At 37.3% G+C, this 19,105-nt stretch overlaps 2 protein-coding genes across 2 annotated transcripts in view; one reads left to right on the top strand and one right to left on the bottom strand.

The window, feature by feature from the left end:
* Window positions 1-19,105, top strand: part of LOC132170282 (G-type lectin S-receptor-like serine/threonine-protein kinase At1g11330) — a 29,450-nt gene that overhangs the window by 1,622 nt on the left and 8,723 nt on the right. The gene's annotated exons all lie outside the window — the stretch shown is intronic.
* Window positions 14,520-17,910, bottom strand: LOC132170285 (G-type lectin S-receptor-like serine/threonine-protein kinase At1g11330). The gene is made up of 7 exons (XM_059581205.1): window positions 16,629-17,910; window positions 16,235-16,363; window positions 15,982-16,169; window positions 15,699-15,909; window positions 15,216-15,453; window positions 15,006-15,124; window positions 14,520-14,883 (listed from the first exon to the last, which is right to left on the bottom strand). Exons 1-7 carry the CDS (start codon window positions 17,908-17,910, stop codon window positions 14,564-14,566), a joined length of 2,487 nt encoding a protein of 828 aa, XP_059437188.1. The 3' UTR covers window positions 14,520-14,563.

Below are 19,105 nucleotides of genomic sequence, written 5' to 3'. Positions count from 1 at the left end.
AGCTTCCACCATTCGAAGCACCAATGAACATATACCAAACCGAGCTTTACATAAACAATTAATTGCCTTTTTGAACAATGAATTAACCAACCCTAAAATCTACATGCATGACGTAATCCCTTTCCAAATTGGAACAGGGACAACAAGATCACAAAGCAAATTAAATGCTGGATAACCCAAACAATTTCCAAAGACTCATACAAATAACCATAGGGAAAGTCGAGAGGTGATTTGGTAAAGGGTTCTCATAATATAACCCTGAAATCTTTCAAACACCTATAAACACCAAGTGGTTTTTTCAAAGAACAGATGCTTGCTATCGGCCTTGAACCATTGTAATAGTAACATTGTTAACAGAGCATTTACTTGGGTTGTTTTGTGAGAAGCAAGCGTCTGGGGCAATCTGCCTTTCGGTGAATGCAGGTTGCTTTGGAAGAGGCAGATCGATAATCTCACTTTTAAGCATAGAAATAACAATGGATACACTTGGCCTATCATTAGCAAAATCTTGCACACACAGCAACCCGACATGTATGCATCTCAAAATTTCCATTTCAAAGCATGGTTCACATATGATTGGGTCAGTTAATGCCACAATGTTGTCTGCATTCCACATTTTCCATGCCTGAAAACATGATAGAAATTCTTAGCATCAACACTAAAACTCATCAGAAACATGAAATTGAAGTTCTTAAAAAATGAAGCAATGATATAAGGAAGGCTTACAAATCCTAGAAGGCTCATGGCCTGCTCATCATCATAAAAGCTAGAATTTCTTCTTCCACTAATTATCTCGAGTAACAACACTCCAAAGCTGAAGACATCCGATTTCTCTGAAAATTGCCCTTTCATTGCATATTCAGGGGACATGTATCCACTAAATTTTAACAAAAAAACACATCCAAATCTTGTTACATAAAATATTAGTGTAATTATATTTGTGAATTTGGCCAAACATAGGTACTTACTATGTTCCAACGACCCTTGTAGTATTGGCCTGATCTTCATTGCCCCCGAAAATCCTAGCCATACCAAAATCTGATATTTTTGGATTTAGCTCTTCATCCAACAAGATATTACTTGCTTTTAAATCTCTATGAATAATCCTTAATCTAGAATCCCTATGAAGGTACAGCAGACCTCGACTAATTCCCTCGATAATGTTGAAGCGTCTTCTCCAATCTAGTAGTTTTGGTTTGACTGAATCTAAGAAAATTATTCAAACCAAATAAGAAAAAGAAAGTGCAATCACATTAAACTTGTAAGGTGAACTTCAGTAATGTTTGGAAGCAGAGTAAATTTGGTGAAGTCACATAATTAAGAAAAGTATGTATTTACACACTAAGATACCACAACCAAGAATATCATTTCATTTTTGTCTCTCAATGTAGATAATTTTAGATTGTAATATTGGAAGATCCCAACAAAGGCCATCAGAATGAACTAACCAAAGAGAAATGCGTCCAAACTTTTGTTTGGCATGTATTCATAAACCAATATCTTTTCTTTCCCTTCAATACAGCAGCCAAGGAGTCTAACAAGATTCCGATGTTGGAGTTTAGATATCACCACCACTTCATTCATAAATTCTTCTAGCCCTTGTCCAGAGGCTTTTGAAAGTCTTTTTACTGCAATTTCTTGTCCGTCTGACAGTTTTCCCTGTAAACAAACATCAACTTGACTATACATTCAAATTGTTAGGCAATAACCCTCTACAAGATTAACCATTACCTTGTATACCGGACCAAATCCACCCTGCCCGAGCTTATTTGATTGATGGAAGCTGTTTGTTGAACTTGCCAACTCCTGAAGATTGAATATTGGCAGCTCTTCGAGTTTAGCTTGGCTCACGTTGTCTCCATGGTTGTCTTCACCCATGTTCAACAATAACATCTCCTCCACTTCACGGTGTTTATAGATCTTAGTCAACTGGGCTAGTAGGAATGTGCATACAAAGAAGAGAGAAGAAAAGAGAGAGGATGAGGGTCCTTCCTGCTACTAAGTGGAAGGTGCATATTACCTTTTTGTTTAGCCATCCAACGCCACAATAAGTAAATGCAGATGCCAGTGAATATTACTCCTGTGATAACTGTGACTGTTACGATTACTTTCACATTTCCCTCTTTATCTGTAAATTAGAGAAAACATCAAACTAATTCATCCAAAATAGGCTAGAGAATATTTACCTTTTTTTTTTTTTTTTTGGTAAAACAGAATTATCAATTTTGGTAAAGTTGGGGGTGACTTGGGTTTGTTTGAAATACAATTTTATCTATTTTTGCAACACAAAATTAAGTAGCCTATGTACTGCACCACCAGTGGATGATTTGAAGCATAAGATAAATTTTGACAGAAAACAGAAACAACTCACCAAGTTCTGAATAGGCCAAACGAACATAAAGATCAATTCCGCCACTCGAGAATTTCTGTAGGTCAATTAAGCTTCTTGTCCATGGCATACAGCCAATGCCAGCTTCAAATGTGTAAGCTACACAAGAACAATTCTCCAAGCATTGATTTCTACAGTTTTCTTCACGAGCAGATGACCAATCTGCCAAGTCTGGCACTTTCATCATCGTCAGTTTCAAAAATCCATCTTTTTTGCCCCCTTCACTGCCATTGTTCCCCCTCTCACACTGCAAGGGTGTCCTCCTCACACATCCACTAGTCCAATTTCCTCTGTTCCATTCTTGTGTATTCTTTGGCTCAAACCCCCGTAAACAGCTGCAAATTGGTGAATTCTGTGAATTACAGCTTCCAAATGCCCCACACTTGCCATAAACATCGCAGTCAGTTTTAAAAGCTGACCACGTGACCTCCCAATCCTCCCCATTGATGGAAGATGCTTCAAGTAGATTTCCTTGCTCATTCAAGACATAATTTGTTGGGAAAGACTCGTTCAAAAAGGAAAAAGTAAAAGAGAATGTTCCTTCTTTATCATCTACAAGACTAAATCCATCACGATATGTAGAATACATGTTCGGTACTCCGATAAAGACTTGGCCGTTCCATGGACCACTCCGCCAAATGATTCTACTGCCATTCCAATTAAAAAATTCAGGAAGATTACGAACCTCAAGACCGGCAGAGAAGTTTCCAGTGGATGGATCAGAAGGACTTTTCCATGATGTCAGCTGCACTTTCTTACCCGTTCTAACATCCGTACTAATTTTCATATTTTTCATGAATGTATTAGAAGGATGTTGGAAACTCTCCCATATGAATGTCCCTGTCGTGTTTCCTTGCAAGACAAGGTTTCCAGAATCTAAAAGCTGGGCACTCGAATTGCCAACAGAATTGGTTAAATTTGATGTCCAAAGAACCTTCTTTTGCCCATCTAACACTACCAGATTGCCATCTTCGGATATGGCAAGAATTCCAGAGGAATTCTTGAGGGGATTGTTTCTGTTAGCAACCCATACGACAGTGGACACAGAAATTTCAGCATACCATATGCCAACATAGCGAAAGCTAGAATTTGCAGGGCTGAAAAATCCCAGTTTGAATTCACCGCCGTTGGAGAGGATGGTTTCAGAGTCGTTGATGAATTTAGCTGCTGTGATGGTGTCTGTTGCAGAGCCAAACTGTAAACAAAAGCATAATAGCAAGACAAGAAGAGCTGACAAGTTGATGGTTCGAACAAGTTCCATAGGGTCAACGCTTCTTCCTTGTGAGAATACAGATTTTGGATGGCAGGAGCGAGGAACATTATTCATTTCTTGCTTCTCGTCTTCATACTTTTTCTTCGACAGATATTTGAATATTTCTATCGAACGCATTTTTTTATCAATAAATGCTTACGACTTTCTAACATTCAAAACTAACGGTGGGCCCATTGTCTAGCACATTATGGAAGAATATGTTCTTATTGAGAAAACTTCCCATTGTGATTGTATATATGCTCTTAGATAATTCTTAGCAGCTTCTTCATTATTTTTTCTACATTTAAGGATTTAAACTACTTTTTACTTCCCTATATCAAAATATACCACAATAGTTTTCCTTAATCATTCTCTATATCATTAAAATATTTATTTTTTTAATTATATTATATATATGAGAGGAGAGATAAGAGAGAATTGTGAGACATAAGAGGAGAAAAGAGAGAGGAAAGAAGTGAGAATCATTTTTTATTTATTTTAATAATTATAAGGATCGCAATAGTAAAACTCAAAACATTATGGCTTCGTTTGGCAAAAGCCATGGCCCAGACCCTGTTCACTTTTGACCTTTTGATCATCAAACTTTGAACTTTTAAAGTCAATATTTTACACACTTTGACTATATTGCCCTTATCTTTCTCTGGCCACTTTTTGAGTATATTTTTCCTAAAAATGCCCAAATCACCGAAACAGGCGTCCCAGACCCTATTCTCCATCCTTCACTTTTTGATTTTTTTGTTTCCTTGAAACATGAAGATCCTTCAAAGCCAAAACAAAAACTCCAAGAAAAATGGCGTTACTTTTGAACCAGCAGAAGGTTCAGGAACAAAATACTTTTCTTTTCTGTTTTGCTCTGTGGGTATTTTTCAACAAGCTGTCCAAGAAATGTTCTAATCTGGCTAGCTTTTGTGTGATAGACAAGAAAAATAAACAATGTGTATAAAGCTCCCTCACCCTATGGACAAGAAAAATAAACAATGTGTATAAAGCTCCCTCACCCTATGGACGACAGTCATCACCCTCCCCAAGAGACCCACCCACCCATCCCTTCCTTCTCTTCCATCACAGACAAGATCACAGACACCGATGCGGCCGCCACCATCGCGAACGCCGATAACTGCTCAAGCAGTAGGAAATGCAAGGGCAAAGGAGGCCCCGACAACAAGAAGTTCAGGTACCGTGGAGTCTGGCAGCGGAGTTGGGGCAAATGGGTAGCCGAGATCCGAGAGCCACGCAAGCGTACATGCAAGTGGCTCGGCACTTTCACCACCGCCGAGGACGCCGCTCGTGCCTATGACCGCACCGCCATCATCCTCTACGGCTCAAGGGCTCAGCTCAATCTCCAGCCCTCTAGCGGTTCCTCGTCCCACTCCTGCTCCTCCACACGTGGCACCTCCTCCTCGTCTTCAACTCAAACCCTCCGCCCTCTTCTCCCTCGCCCCTCTGGGTTTCTTTTGCGTATTTATATTTTTGACAGAGAGAGAGAGGATGCAAGTTTGGGGGTGGGGGTGAGACTGACTCACAAGGGATGGGTGCTTGACTCGTGAAGGAGAAGACACGGAGATGGAGAGGGAGCTGGAGGAAAGGAGAAGCTGCGCTGGATATTTTGGGAGAAACGACTGAAGGGTAAAAGTGTAATTTCACATCAGGAAAAGGACAATAACAGTGTCTAGGCCGGGCTCATGCCTTTTGCCAAACACCATCTAAGTTCTACTGTAACAATCTTAATGTTTAAGGTTCATTTAGGGAGTCTACTATGAGATATATTTTGTAATTTTTTAGACATATTTCCTAAATTTAGGAACAGACTCGAACGGACTCCCTATAAAGGAGTCTGGGAATGCTCTTATTGAAGATGAGCGAGGTGCTTGAGATGATTTTCTAATATAAATGGGAGCCCCTTCTATCTGGTCCATCTGTCAAAATACACCCACGACTCATTCTCAGCCACCAGTGGCTGGTTCCACCCTCACTACACTGAGTTCAACCTCCACCCAGATTTGGAAGCTCTAATGGCCACCAAACCTCATCTCAACGAGGATAATCAACAACTCAAGAAAAACCCAATCAACAAAACCCACATAAATTCAAACCCTAAATCAAAATTCCCAAATCGAAACAATCAAAGGGGAAATCCCTCAATCCGGTCCATGGATTCCGGCGTATCATATCAAAGCATTGCAACTACAGGGTGATATGAATGCAGAAAAAGAATCAGCTTCATATAAAAAAAAAAAAAATCAATATGTAAAGAGAAAGATGAACTCGATCAAAGCTTCTATCTGAAGCTACAATTACTACCTTTAATGGTGATGGAATTATTAGTACAGGTTATCGACTACCAACAAGCACTGTCCCAAGATCCTCACCTTCTTCAGCTTCAATCTCTGCGAGGTGCGGCTGCGTCTTATTCCGGTGGGAAATGAGAAGAGTAATGATCTAGTGTTTTACTATCTAGTGTATTCTAGTGTTTTTAAGTGAGGTGTCACCTTCTTAGTGGAGGCTATAAAAGTGATAGTATAAAGATGGACCTGATTGAAGGATTTCTCAATATAAATTCGCTCTTTTCCTTTCAAAAAAAAAGCTGCACTTTTGGATACGGCTTGAAATATTTGGACGCTTGCTTCAATTGTCCACTTCACCATGAATGTGGTTCAAGTTCATGGAACGTGGAATCAAGATATGGATTCAATCTAAAATATTGGCTTAAAAAAAAATCGAAAATATTTTTAAAATTGTTTAAAATATGCCCTAATAAAGATCCCAAAAATGCCCAAAAGATTATAATATGCTCAAAAGACTCATTACTTGATATGCACATAGCGCATAATGGTTAGTAATCACATGATACAGATACAGATGTGGATGTGACAAATGCAGTTATTTGTTAAAGTAATGATTAAATGATAAAATTTATCTATTTCTATCAGTTTAAGCTTTCGGGAAAAGTAGTGATTTAACATGGTATTAGAGCCAAAGGTTGTAGAATCGAACTTTGACTCCGTCAAATTACTCCCATTTAAATTAAAGGACAGAAATTTCCTCAAATCCATGTAAAATAGTGCCAAGTGTCTACAAATATTTAAAAGATACATTAAATTTAGTCTAAGTTAGTAAACTGCTATTAATGAGGTTAAGAATTTAATGTGCATTTTAAATGTTTATAGACACTTGGCACTAATTTATATGAGTTGAAGGATATTTCCTTCAGACTAGTTTGGAGGAAATTTCTGTCATAAATTAAATATTTCACGTGTTGGGCTTCACCTATTAAAAGGAGTTTGAACTTACACGTAAGGAGAAGTGTTGATTTAAAGATTAAATTATTAAATTTACATCTTCCTACGAGCCTTATGTTTTATGTTACAAGGTTGGCCAATATCATTACCAAAAAAACCAAAAATTTAAAACCCATATCAGTTTCCAAGTGGAAAGTCAGTCATTGTCAAAGAAGCCACCCATTTGTCGTGAATGACTTCCTACCTTAAGACTTGAGAGAAGATGTATTTGATAATTTCATTAGCTTAATTGCTTTGTGAACATGATTTGGCCTTGGAAAAATATATCTTCATATAAAAGCTTTAAAATGCTTTTTTTTTTTTTTTTTTTGGTACATAACAAAGAATTGATAGAATTCATTAATTTTTCTAAAATTGCAGTACGTATCGTGAACACATAATTTTAGATAGTGAACCAATGCTTTTGATTTAGACAAATTATAGAATTCATTAAACAATCTTTTAACCATCTCCATAGTGAATAGATGAATTTGTTGTGACAAATGCAAATTCCAAGATCGCCAAAGAAGCAGAAAAGTGCAAAATAGAAAATAACATAACCATACAAGACACCAAGATTTAAGTGGTTCAGCTTAACAAGCCTACATTCACTGGCGGAGACGATCCAGGAGAAATTCACTGACAAAATAATGGAGTACAAAGAGTAGTACAAACAAAACCACTCAAACCCAAAAGCCCCAATACACCCCAATCTCACTCAAAAGAGAATTAAATACAAAAGAGAAAATATTCTCTAAAATTCTCTAAGCTTTTCAGCATTCCAAATGTGAGATCAAATTGAAGGAAAATGGTGTGTCTTCTTCTCTCTACAGCACAAGCCTCTCTCTCTCTCGGCAACTTCATTTTTTTTTTTCTTCTTCTTCTTTCTCTCTTTCAACTAAAATTGCTGCATTCTCTTGTCTCAATGACCGAATGGCTTCAACTTTTAACAACAAAGCCATTTTGTCAAAGCTTTTAGAAGAAGCATAATGAAGAAGAGACAAATGGACGTGTGAGAGAGAAAACATAAGTCAAAAATATGGGATGCCATACTGCTTTGGGGCCCACGGTAAGACTTGTGAAAACAAGTCACCTAATCTGACAAATCTCCACCTTGACTTGAATTTCATCAAGTCTTCAACTCAAATCTCCTCAAGACGTCTCCTCCAACACCCCTAAGGGTAATTACGAACGACAAACACCAATCAAGCCCAAGCAATGCTTGAACTTGAGGATCGGAAGTGGCTTAGTCAACATGTCTATTGGATTTTCCGCCGTAACAATTTTCTTCACTATGAAATCACCTTGTGTCACGACCTCCCGAAGAAAATGATATCTGACATCAATGTGTTTGGTCCTCTCATGATACATTTGATTTTTGGTCAAATGTATTGCGCTCTGGCTATCACAAAATACAACAGTCTCATCCTGCTGCAAACCCAGATCACTAACCAAACCTCTGAGCCAAATTGCTTCTTTCACTGTCTTTCCTGCTGCCATATACTCTGCCTCCGTAGTGGACAAAGCAACTATCGACTGTAAAGTCGCTTTCCAACTAATGGCATACCCCGAGAGAGTGAAAACAAAACCTGTCAAAGATCTTCTTTTATCCAAATCACCAGCATAATCTAAATCAACATAACCAGTGACACTGGAACTGATACCACTGCCTCTATCATAGACAAAACCAACATCTGTAGAGCCTCGTAAATAACAGAGTATCCATTTCACTGCCTGCCAATGAACCTTGCCCGGATTCGCCATGTAGTGACTAACAACATTGACTTCCTGTAAAATATCTGGACGAGTGCACACCATAGCATACATGATGCTTCTAACTGTACTGGAGTAAGGAACACGCGACGTGAACTACTCCTCATCCTCACTCTGTGGCGCTGACGCTACTGAAAGTCTAAAATGAGCTGCAAGTGGAGTACTCACTGGTTTAGAATTATGCATACCAAAGCGTTCAAGTACTTTCTCAATGTACTTTTTCTGTGACAAGTACAACTTTCTCGCTTTTCTATCCCTGTGAATCTCCATACCAAGGATTTTCTTTGCAGCACCCAAATCCTTCATTTCAAACTCATCACTCAACATAGATTTCAATCTCTTAATCTCCAACATGCTTATAGCAGCAATAAGCATGTCATCCATATAGAGTAACAAATAAACAAAAGAACCATCAAACAATTGCCTGTAATACACACAGCTATCATAGCTACTTCTTGTGTAACCATGTCCGATCATAAAGCTGTCAAAGCGTTTGTACCACTGTCTTGGAGATTGTTTTAAACCATACAACGACCTCCTCAACTGACAAACATGATCTTCTTTACCTTCAACAATGAACCCATCTGGCTGATGCATGTAAATCTTTTCCTCAAGCTCACCATGTAGAAACGCAGTTTTCACATCAAGTCGCTCAAGTTCCAAATCATTTAGAGCAACTATGGCAAGCAAAACACTAATCAAACTATGTCTCACAACAGGAGAGAAAACTTCATTAAAGTCCATACCTTCTCTCTGACTATAGCCCTTTGCTACCAAACGTGCCTTGAACCTTGCGTCTTCAACACCTGGGATTCCTTCCTTTTTCTTGAAGATCCATTTGCAACCAACAGTTTTAGCCCCTTTAGGCAATTTCACCAATTCCAATGTTTGGTTCTTATGAAGAGACTCAATCTCCTCATTCATGGCAACAACCCATTAAGCAGACTCACTACTTGTGACAGCTTCTGAGTAAGTGGAAGGCTCCTGGACTGCAGTATCCTCCGCCACAGTAAGTGCATATGCTACCAAATCTGCATAGCCATATCTCTGAGGTGGCCTAATCTACCTCCTCTGTCTACCAGCCGCGATACTGGTCTCTTGCTCTTCTTGTGGATCATCATCATCAGAACTGGAATCATGAACATCTGTAACAAGCTGATCTTGAGTGTTATCTCGCACCCTCTGTGAAGCCTCCACCTAAAGCTCCACCTCCTTGCTAGAAGCCTGCTCCTTTTATGCAGAAACAATAGACTCCTTTCTCGGGTGAAGCTTGGCAGATTCATCAAATACAACATCTCTACTGACTATAAACTTAGGCGATTTAGGATCAAAACACCACAATCTATATCCCTTCACCCCATCCGCATAGCCTAAAAATATACATTTCTTTGACCTAGGCTCAAGGTTACCATCATTCACATGACAATAAGAAGGACAACCAAAACTTTTTAAAAATGAATAATCAACAGGAGTACCAGACCATACCTCATAAGGAGTTTTACAATCAATGGCTGTTGATGGAGAATGGTTGACCAAAAAGCAAGCAGTATTGACCGCCTCAGCCCAAAAATCTCTAGACAACCCGGCATTTGAAAGTAAGCAACGCGCTCTCCCCAAGAGAGTCCTATTCATCCGCTCAGCAACCCCATTTTGCTGTGGAGTGTGACTAACTGTGCGATGTCTAGTGATGCCTTCATCCTTGCAGAATTTATTAAATTCACCACCACAAAATTTCATGTGTTGTCTCTTCTGAGTCGCTTGATTTTCTTCCCAGTCTGATTCTCAATTAATGTTTTCCATTGCTTGAAAGTGACAAACACATCACTTTTCTTCTTCAAAAAATACACCCAAACTTTTCTCGAATAATCATCAATAAATGTAACAAAGTATCGAGCACCACCCTTTGATGGAACCTGAGAAAGACCCCATAGATCTGAATGGATATAATCCAATGTACCACTTGTTCTGTGGATGCCTGTACTGAACTTGACTCTGCACTATTTCCCAAACACACAATGCTCACAAAAGTCAAGAGATCCTGTTTTCTGGTCACAAAGCAAACCCTGTTTGCTCAGGATTGTCATACCCCTCTCACTCATATGACCCAACCGCATATGTCATAACCGGGTAGTGTCTGAATCTGGATCATCTGAAGAAGAAGACACAACAGCTGAACCTGTTACCGTACTACCCTGAAGAAAGTAGAGGCCATCAACCTTGTTACCTTTCATTATAACCAATGACCCTTTGCTAACCCGAATGACTCCACCTGCATTGGAATACTTGTATCCAAGGGAGTCCAAAGTTCCCAATGAAATACGATTTTTCTCCAAATCTGGTATATGTCGAACATTCGTCAAAGTCCTCACAATCCCATCATGCATCCTAATTCTGATTGTACCAATACCAACAATCTTGCAGGCGACATTATTTCCCATCAAGACTGAACCACCATTGACTGAATCATAGGTAGTAAACCAATCCCTTTTAGGGGACATATGAAATGTACAAGCAGTATCAAGGACCCACTTGTCGTTAGAACGATCATCAGAAACGGTAACTGCAAGGACAAGGTCTGAACCCTTAGAATTTCCTTCGACAACACCAGCCACAGAAGAGGAACCTTGCTTGTCACCTTCCTCTTTATTATACAACTTCGGACACTCGGATTTATAATGCCCATACTTTTACAGTAGTAACACTTTACTTTTTTCTTTGACATGGACTACGATCGGCCTCTTGATTTACCTTTACCCGAATCCCTCTCACTGGATCGACCTCTAAAATTCGAAGAATTTTCTGAACGACCCTTAACAAATAAACCCTCTGCCTAATTATCATTACTTTTACTATTCAATCTTGTCCTCAACTCCATAGAATTTAAAGCAGATTTAACATCAGCGAAGGAGATAGTATCTCTACCATACAACATTGAATTAACAAAATTATCAAAGGCATCCGGTAGTGAACATAACAAAATCAGGGCTTGATCCTCATCATCTACTTTAATATCAATATTTTTCAGATCCAAAATAATTCTATTAAAGTCATCAAGATGATCACAAAGAGGCATACCATCTTTCATCTTGAGGGTATATAACCGTTGCTTCAAATACAATCGGTTAGTGAGGAATTTCTTCATGTACAAGCTCTCCAGCTTCTTCTAAAGTCCAGCGGTTGTTTCTTCATCGGCAACTTCTCTTAAAACTCCATCTGAAAGAGATAACAAAATTGCACTGTGGGCTTTTTCTTCAAGTTCCTTCGTTTCCTCCGTTGATGATGTTGATGGCACCTCACCATCCAAAATCTTCGCCAAGCCTTGTTGTCGTAACAAAGCTCGTATCTTGATGCGCTAAAGGCTGAAACTATTCTGACCATCAAACTTCTCTACTTCAAATTTTGCAGTAGCCATCCCGCAAAATAAATAACCGAGCTCTGATACCAGTTTGTTGTGACAAATGCAAATTCCAAAATCACCAAAGAAGCAGAAACGTGCAAAATAGAAAATAACACAACCACACAAGACACTAAGATTTAAGTGGTTCAGCTTAACAGGCCTACTACATCCACTGGCGGAGACGATTCAGGAGAAATTCACTAACAAAAGAGTAGAGTACAAAGAGTAGTACAAACAAAACCACTCAAACGCAAAAACCCCAATACACCACAATCTCACTCAAAAGATAATTAAATACAAAAGATAAAATATTCTCTAAAATTCTCTAAGCTTTTCAGCATTCCAAATGCAAGATCAAATTGAAGAAAAATAGTGTGTCTTCTTCTCTCTACAGCACAAGCCTCTCTCTCTCTCTCTCTCTCGGCAACTTCAGTTTTTTTTTTTTCTTCTTCTTTCTCTCTTTCAACTAAAATTGCTACATTGTCTTGTCTCAATGACCGAATGGCTTCAACTTTTAACAACAAAGCCATTTTGTCAAAGCTTCTAGAAGAAGCTTAATGAAGAAGAGACAAATGAACGTGTGAGAGAGAAAACATAAGTCAAAAATATGGGATGTCATACTGCTTTGGGGCGCACGGTAAAACTTGTGAAAACAAATCACCTAATCTGACATAATTCATCATTGAATTTGTGTAAGAACTACATGAGTCTACAAATTTAATGATTGATCTACTGAATTCATAGGATGGATGAAAAAAGACGAGAAAAATATTGACGTGAATTATTTCTCAGAACTTAAGTTTTAAAATAAAAAATAAACCCCGAGATTTTTAACGTGAGTTTTTAGGGTTTAATTAGTTTCATTTCCCTCGGAGTATATAAAGTCGGTTTTGCCGACTTCATCAAAACCCCGCGTAAAATTGATTGGTGCAGTGGAGTTACATCAAAATTCCACTCAAGATTTTCCAACCTTCCCCTTCTTCCGTTTCCCTTTTCTTTGTAATTTGTTTTTTTACATGAAAGAAAAAATTTCTTGAAACCGGAAAAGCTATAGAGAAAAGATAGTTCTTTTGTATTATATTAGTACTATTTTTTTTTTTTGTCTTTATTTCCTATGGTTCTGTTCTTCTTTTTTTTTTGGGGATCTTTTATTTTGTATTCTAATTTACATATTATTTCTAATTTTTACATTTTAAATTGAATTTGAAAAAAAAAAATACAAAGCATGACGATTTTTTTTATTATTATTATTATTATTTTTTTTTTTTTTAAGTAATGCACACATTGTTTACGGGCTTAATTGATGGATGACATTGGCTTTCAAGGTTTCATTCACTGCAAAAAAAAAGGGTGTGTTTGTGGCGATGGTTTTTAAATGCTAAGAATCACATAATAAACGTTAGGAAATATGATCATGACATTTATTTCCTAGCCTATTCTTTGTGCCTGCAACCAGTGTCAAAAAAATTTTACTGGCAGATTTTTTAGACTACAGCTTGAGATATGTGGATATAAACATATCCACATACGTTTATGAATGACTTCTTAGCATAAGGGTGCGTTTGATTTTGGCATTCTGTAGATTTTATCAAATCGTAGAGATCACGTTAGAAATAAGTGTTAGAACATAAATTAAATGATTAAATTTACTAAGAACATAAATTAAATCATTAAATTTACTATTTCTTATGTGCTTAAGTTTTAGAATAAGTGATGATCAGAGCTCATCTAAAAGCACGCTTCATATTTTTTTTTTCTTTTTTTTTCTTTTTTTATCCTATGGCTTCTTCTGCCGTGTTTTCTTCTTGGTTTTCATTTCCTAATTGTTCTTATCTTGTTTATTAGGGTGATACATGCGGGTAGTTATTAACTGCAATTAACAATTATATATATATATATATACATAAAAGCAAGTTTACTAACGGCACTTTGTAATTTATATGTTTGTATTTACTAGATGAACTCATCATGGGATCTTTGAATATTCTTTGTTATTTTCAAGTTAGAAGCCTGAAATGTGGAATCAAGGTATAAATTTTATCTTGAAAACGTATGGTGTGATTGTTAGTAACTGCCCTCGGGTTTCAGTACTGAGGTGTGCCATTCAAACCACCAGCAAATGAGCTTGCAACTGAAGCTTCAACCATTCAAACCACCAATGAACATATATCAAACCGAGCTTTACATAAATAATGAATTGCCTTTTTGAACAACGAATTACCCTAAAAACTACATGGATGACGTAATCCCTTTTCAAATTGGAACAGGGACAACAAGATCACAAAGCAAATTAAATGATGGATAACACAAACAATTTCCAAAGACTCATACAAATAACCATATGGAAAGTCAAGAGGTGATTTGGTAAAGGGTTCTCATAATTAATATAACCCTGAAATCTTTCAGCACCTATATATAACCACCAAGTGGTTTTTTCAAAGAACAGATGCTAATTATCGGCCTTGAACCATTGTAACAGTAACATTGTTAATAGAGCATTTACTTAGGTTGTTTTGTGAGGAGCTAGCATCTGGGGCAATCTGCCTTTCGGTGAATGCAGGTTGCTTTGGAAGAGGCAGATCAATGATCTCACTTTTAAGCATGGAAATAACAATGGATACACTTGGCCTATCATTAGCAAAATCTTGCACACACAACAGCCCGACATGTATGCATCTCAAAATTTCCATTTCAAAGCATGGTTCACGTATTATTGGGTCAGTTAATGCCACAATGTTGTCTGCATTCCACATTTTCCATGCCTGAAAACATGGTAGAAATTTTTAGCATCAACATTAAAACTCATTCGAAACATGCAATTGAAGTTCTTAAAAAATGAAGCAATGATATAAGGAAGGCTTACAAATCCTATAAGGCTCATGGCCGGCTCATCATCATAAAAGCTAGAATTTCTTCTTCCACTAATTATCTCAAGTAACAACACTCCAAAGCTGAAGACATCCGATTTCTCTGAAAATTGCCCTTTCATTGCATACTCAAGAGACATGTACCCACTAAATTTTAACAAAAAAACACATCCAAATCTTGTTACATAAAATATTAGTGTAATTATATTTGTGAATTTGGCCAAACATAGGTACTTACTATGTTCCAACGACCCTTGTAGTATTGGCCTGATCTTCATTGCCCCCGAAAATCCTAGCCATACCAAAATCTGATATTTTTGGATTTAGCTCTTCATCCAACAAGATATTACTTGCTTTTAAATCTCTATGAATAATCTTTAATCTAGAATCCCTATGAAGGTACAACAGACCTCGACTAATTCCCTCGATAATGTTGAAGCGTCTTTTCCAATCTAGGAGTTTTGGTTTGACTGAATCTAAGAAAATTATTCAAACCAAATAAGAAAAAGAAAGTGCAATCACATTAAACTTGTAAGGTGAACTTCAGTAATGTTTGGAACCAGAGTAAATTTGGTGAAGTCACATAATTAAAAAAAAAAGTAAGCATTTACACACTAAGATACCACAACCAAGAATATCATTCCATTTTTATCTCTGCATGTAGATAATTTTAGATTGTAATATTGGAAGATCCCAACAAAGGCCATCGGAATGAACTAACCAAAGAGAAATAGGTCCAAACTTTTGTTTGGCATGTATTCATAAACCAACATCTTTTCTTCCCCTTCAATACAGCAGCCAAGGAGTCTAACGAGATTCCGATGTTGGAGTTTAGATATCACCACCATCTCATTCAAAAATTCTTCTAGCCCTTGTCCAGAGGCTTTTGAAAGTCTTTTTACTGCAATTTCTTGTCCATCTGACAGTTTTCCCTGTAAACAAACAACAACTTGACCATATATTCAAATTGTTAGGCAATAACCCTCTACAAGATTAACCATTACCTTGTATACAGGACCAAATCCACCCTGCCCAAGCTTATTTGATTGATGGAAGCTGTTTGTTGAACTCGCCAACTCCTGAAGATTGAGTATTGGCAGCTCTTCGAGTTTAGCTTGGTTCACGTTGTCTCCATGGTTGTCATCACCCATCTCCTCCTCTTCACGGTGTTCATAAATCTTAGTCAACTGAGCTAGTAGGAATGTGCATACAAAGAAGAGAGAAGAAAAGAGAGAGGATGAGTGTCCTTCCAGCTACAAAGAGGAAGGTGCATCTTACCTTTTTGTTTAGACATCCAACGCCACAATAAGTAAATGCAAATGCCACTGAATATTACTCCTATGATCACTGTGACTGTTACGATTACTTTCACATTTCCCTCTTTATCTGTAAATCCGAGAAAACATCAAACTAATTCATCCAAAATAGGCTAGAGAATATTTACCTTTTTTTTTGGTAAAACAGAATTATCTATTTTGGTAAAAACAGAAATACAAGGACTTCCTAAGCAATTGGCATGTTGGCGGTGACTTGGGTTTGTTTGAAATACAATTTTATCTATTTTGCAACACAAAAGTAGCCTATGAACTGCACCAGCAGTGGATGATTTGAAGCATAAGATAAATTTTGAAAGAAAACAGAAACAACTCACCAAGTTCTGAATAGGCCAAACGGACATAAAGATCAATTCCGCCACTCGAGAATTTCTGTAGGTCAATTAAGCTTCCTGTCCATGGCATACAGCCAATGCCAGCATCAAATGCGTAAGCTACACAAGAACAATTCTCCAAGCATTGATTTCTACATTTTTCTTCTTGAGCAGATGACCGATCTGTAAAGTCTGGTACTTTCATCTTTGTCAGTTTCAAAAATCCATCTTTTTTGCCCCCATCACTGCCATTGTTCACCCTCTCACACTGCAAGGGTCTCCTCCTCACACATCCACTAGTCCAATTTCCTCTGTTCCATTCTTTTCTGTTCTTTGGCTCAAACCCCGGTATACAGCTGCAAATTGGTGAATTCTGTGAATTACAGCTTCCAAACGCCCCACACCTGCCATAAACATCGCAGTCTGTATTCAAAGCTGACCACTCGATCCCCCAGTGATCATCCCCAGTGTCGAAATATGTTTGCTGTATATTTCCTTGCGCATTCAAGACAAATTTTGTTGTGAAAGAATCGTTTGAAAAGGAAAAAGATAAATAGAATGTTCCATCATTATCAGGTACAAGATTAAATCCATCAAGATATACAGAAATCATGTCCGGTATTCCAATAAAGATCTGGCCGTTCCATGGACCACTCCGCCAATATGTGTTACTGTCGTTCCAGATGAAAATTTCAGGAATATTTCGAACCTCAATACCGGCAGAGAAGTTTCCAATGGATGGATCAGAAGGACTTTTCCATGATGTCAGCTGCACTTTCTTACCCGTTCTAACATCCGTACTAATTTTCATATTTTTCATGAATGTATCAGAAGGATGTTGGAAACTCTCCCATAAGAATGTCCCTGTAGTGTTTCCTTGCAAGACAAGGTTTCCAGAATCTAAAAGCTGGGCACTGGAATTGACAACAGAATTTGTTAAATTTGATGACCAGAGAACCTTCTTTTGCCCATCTAACACTACCAGATTCCCAACTTCGGATATGGTAAGAATTCCAGAGGAATTCTTGAGGGGATTGTTTCTGTTAGCAACCCATACGACAGTGAACACAGAAATTTCAGCATACCATATCCCAACATACCGATCGGTAGAATTTGGAGGGCTGAAAAATCCCAGTTTGAAGTCACCCCCATTGGAGATGATGGTTTCAGAGTCGTTGATGAATTTAGCTGCTGTGATGGTGTCTGTTGCAGAGCCAAACTGTAAACAAAAGCAAGATAGCAAGACAAGAAGAGCAGACAAGTTGGTGTTTCGAACAAGTTCCATAGATTCAACGCTTGTTGTTTGTGAGAATACAGGTTTTGGATGGCAGGAGCGACGACCATTATTGATTCCTTGCTTCTCGTCCTCGTACTTTTCTTCCACAGATATTTCTATAAAACGCGTTTTTCTGTCAATGCTTTCGGCTTTCGATCATTCAAAGCTGCCGTTTTGGACTACGGCTTCAAATATTTGGACGCTTCAGCCTTCAATTGTCCGCTTCACCCTGAAAGTGGTCTAACATCATCAATGTTAGAGATAAAGCTAGCCTCGGTTCAAGTTCGAACAGATCATCCACAAGGTCAGCAAAACATTTCAAGTTCAAATATATGGTAACGTTTATCTTTTATTTGTCATTTAAATTGTAAATATTATATTTGGAATAAGTGGGTTTAAATATAAATTAAATAATTAAATTTATTGGTGAAAAGTAGTCTATGAAAAAAAAAAAATTATAAAACCCATATCATGGGGAAAGTTGGTCAAAGTCGACGAAGCCTCCCATTCAGAGACGGGGTCCCCCCAAAATAAGGAAAAAAAAAATTTATAAGTAAAAAAAAAATAATAATAATAAACAAATAAAAAGAAGAGTAAAGTAATGTTTTAAGTTTAGTCATTTGAGCCCTTCCAAAAAAAAAAAAAAAAAAAAATTGGCCATATTTTTAGATTTTTTGGCCATATCCAATAAAAATTTTTGGCCATATTCTTAATTTTTTTGCCATTAAGTTTTTTTTATTTTTGGTCCTTATTTTCAAATGTCTATTTTTTGGCCCTTACTTTCAAATGCTCGCCATTTTTGATCCTTACGGTAGTCTTCATTTCATAAAAAACAACAAAAATAATTTTTTTTAATAAAAAATTCTAAAAAACCAAAAAAAAAATTTTGGTTGGCCCCCTCTCATAAAATTTCTTGGCTCCATTCCTACTCCCATTTGTCGTGAATGACTTCCTACCTTAAGGTTGGAGAGAAGATGCATTTGATAAATTCATTAGCGCTTTTTTTTTTTTTTTTTTTTTTTTAATCAAATACGAGAAAATGTTACAATGGAAGATCATATCATTTTCACTCTTAATCTGAATGAAAGATCATTTGAGAATACTTTCAAAAACAAGGTTAGTAACAGTCCATTTAGCAAACTAATGTGCCCTAAAATTTACACAGTAGAAACTTTTGAAGCCTTCGAACTTAAAAATAAAAATA

The sequence above is a fragment of the Corylus avellana genome, chromosome ca2 (assembly GCF_901000735.1).
Source record: "Corylus avellana chromosome ca2, CavTom2PMs-1.0".
Taxonomy (NCBI): Eukaryota; Viridiplantae; Streptophyta; class Magnoliopsida; order Fagales; family Betulaceae; genus Corylus; species Corylus avellana.
The sequence above is the reverse complement of the archived record's forward strand: the minus strand, read 5'-3'. Positions and strand labels throughout refer to the sequence as shown.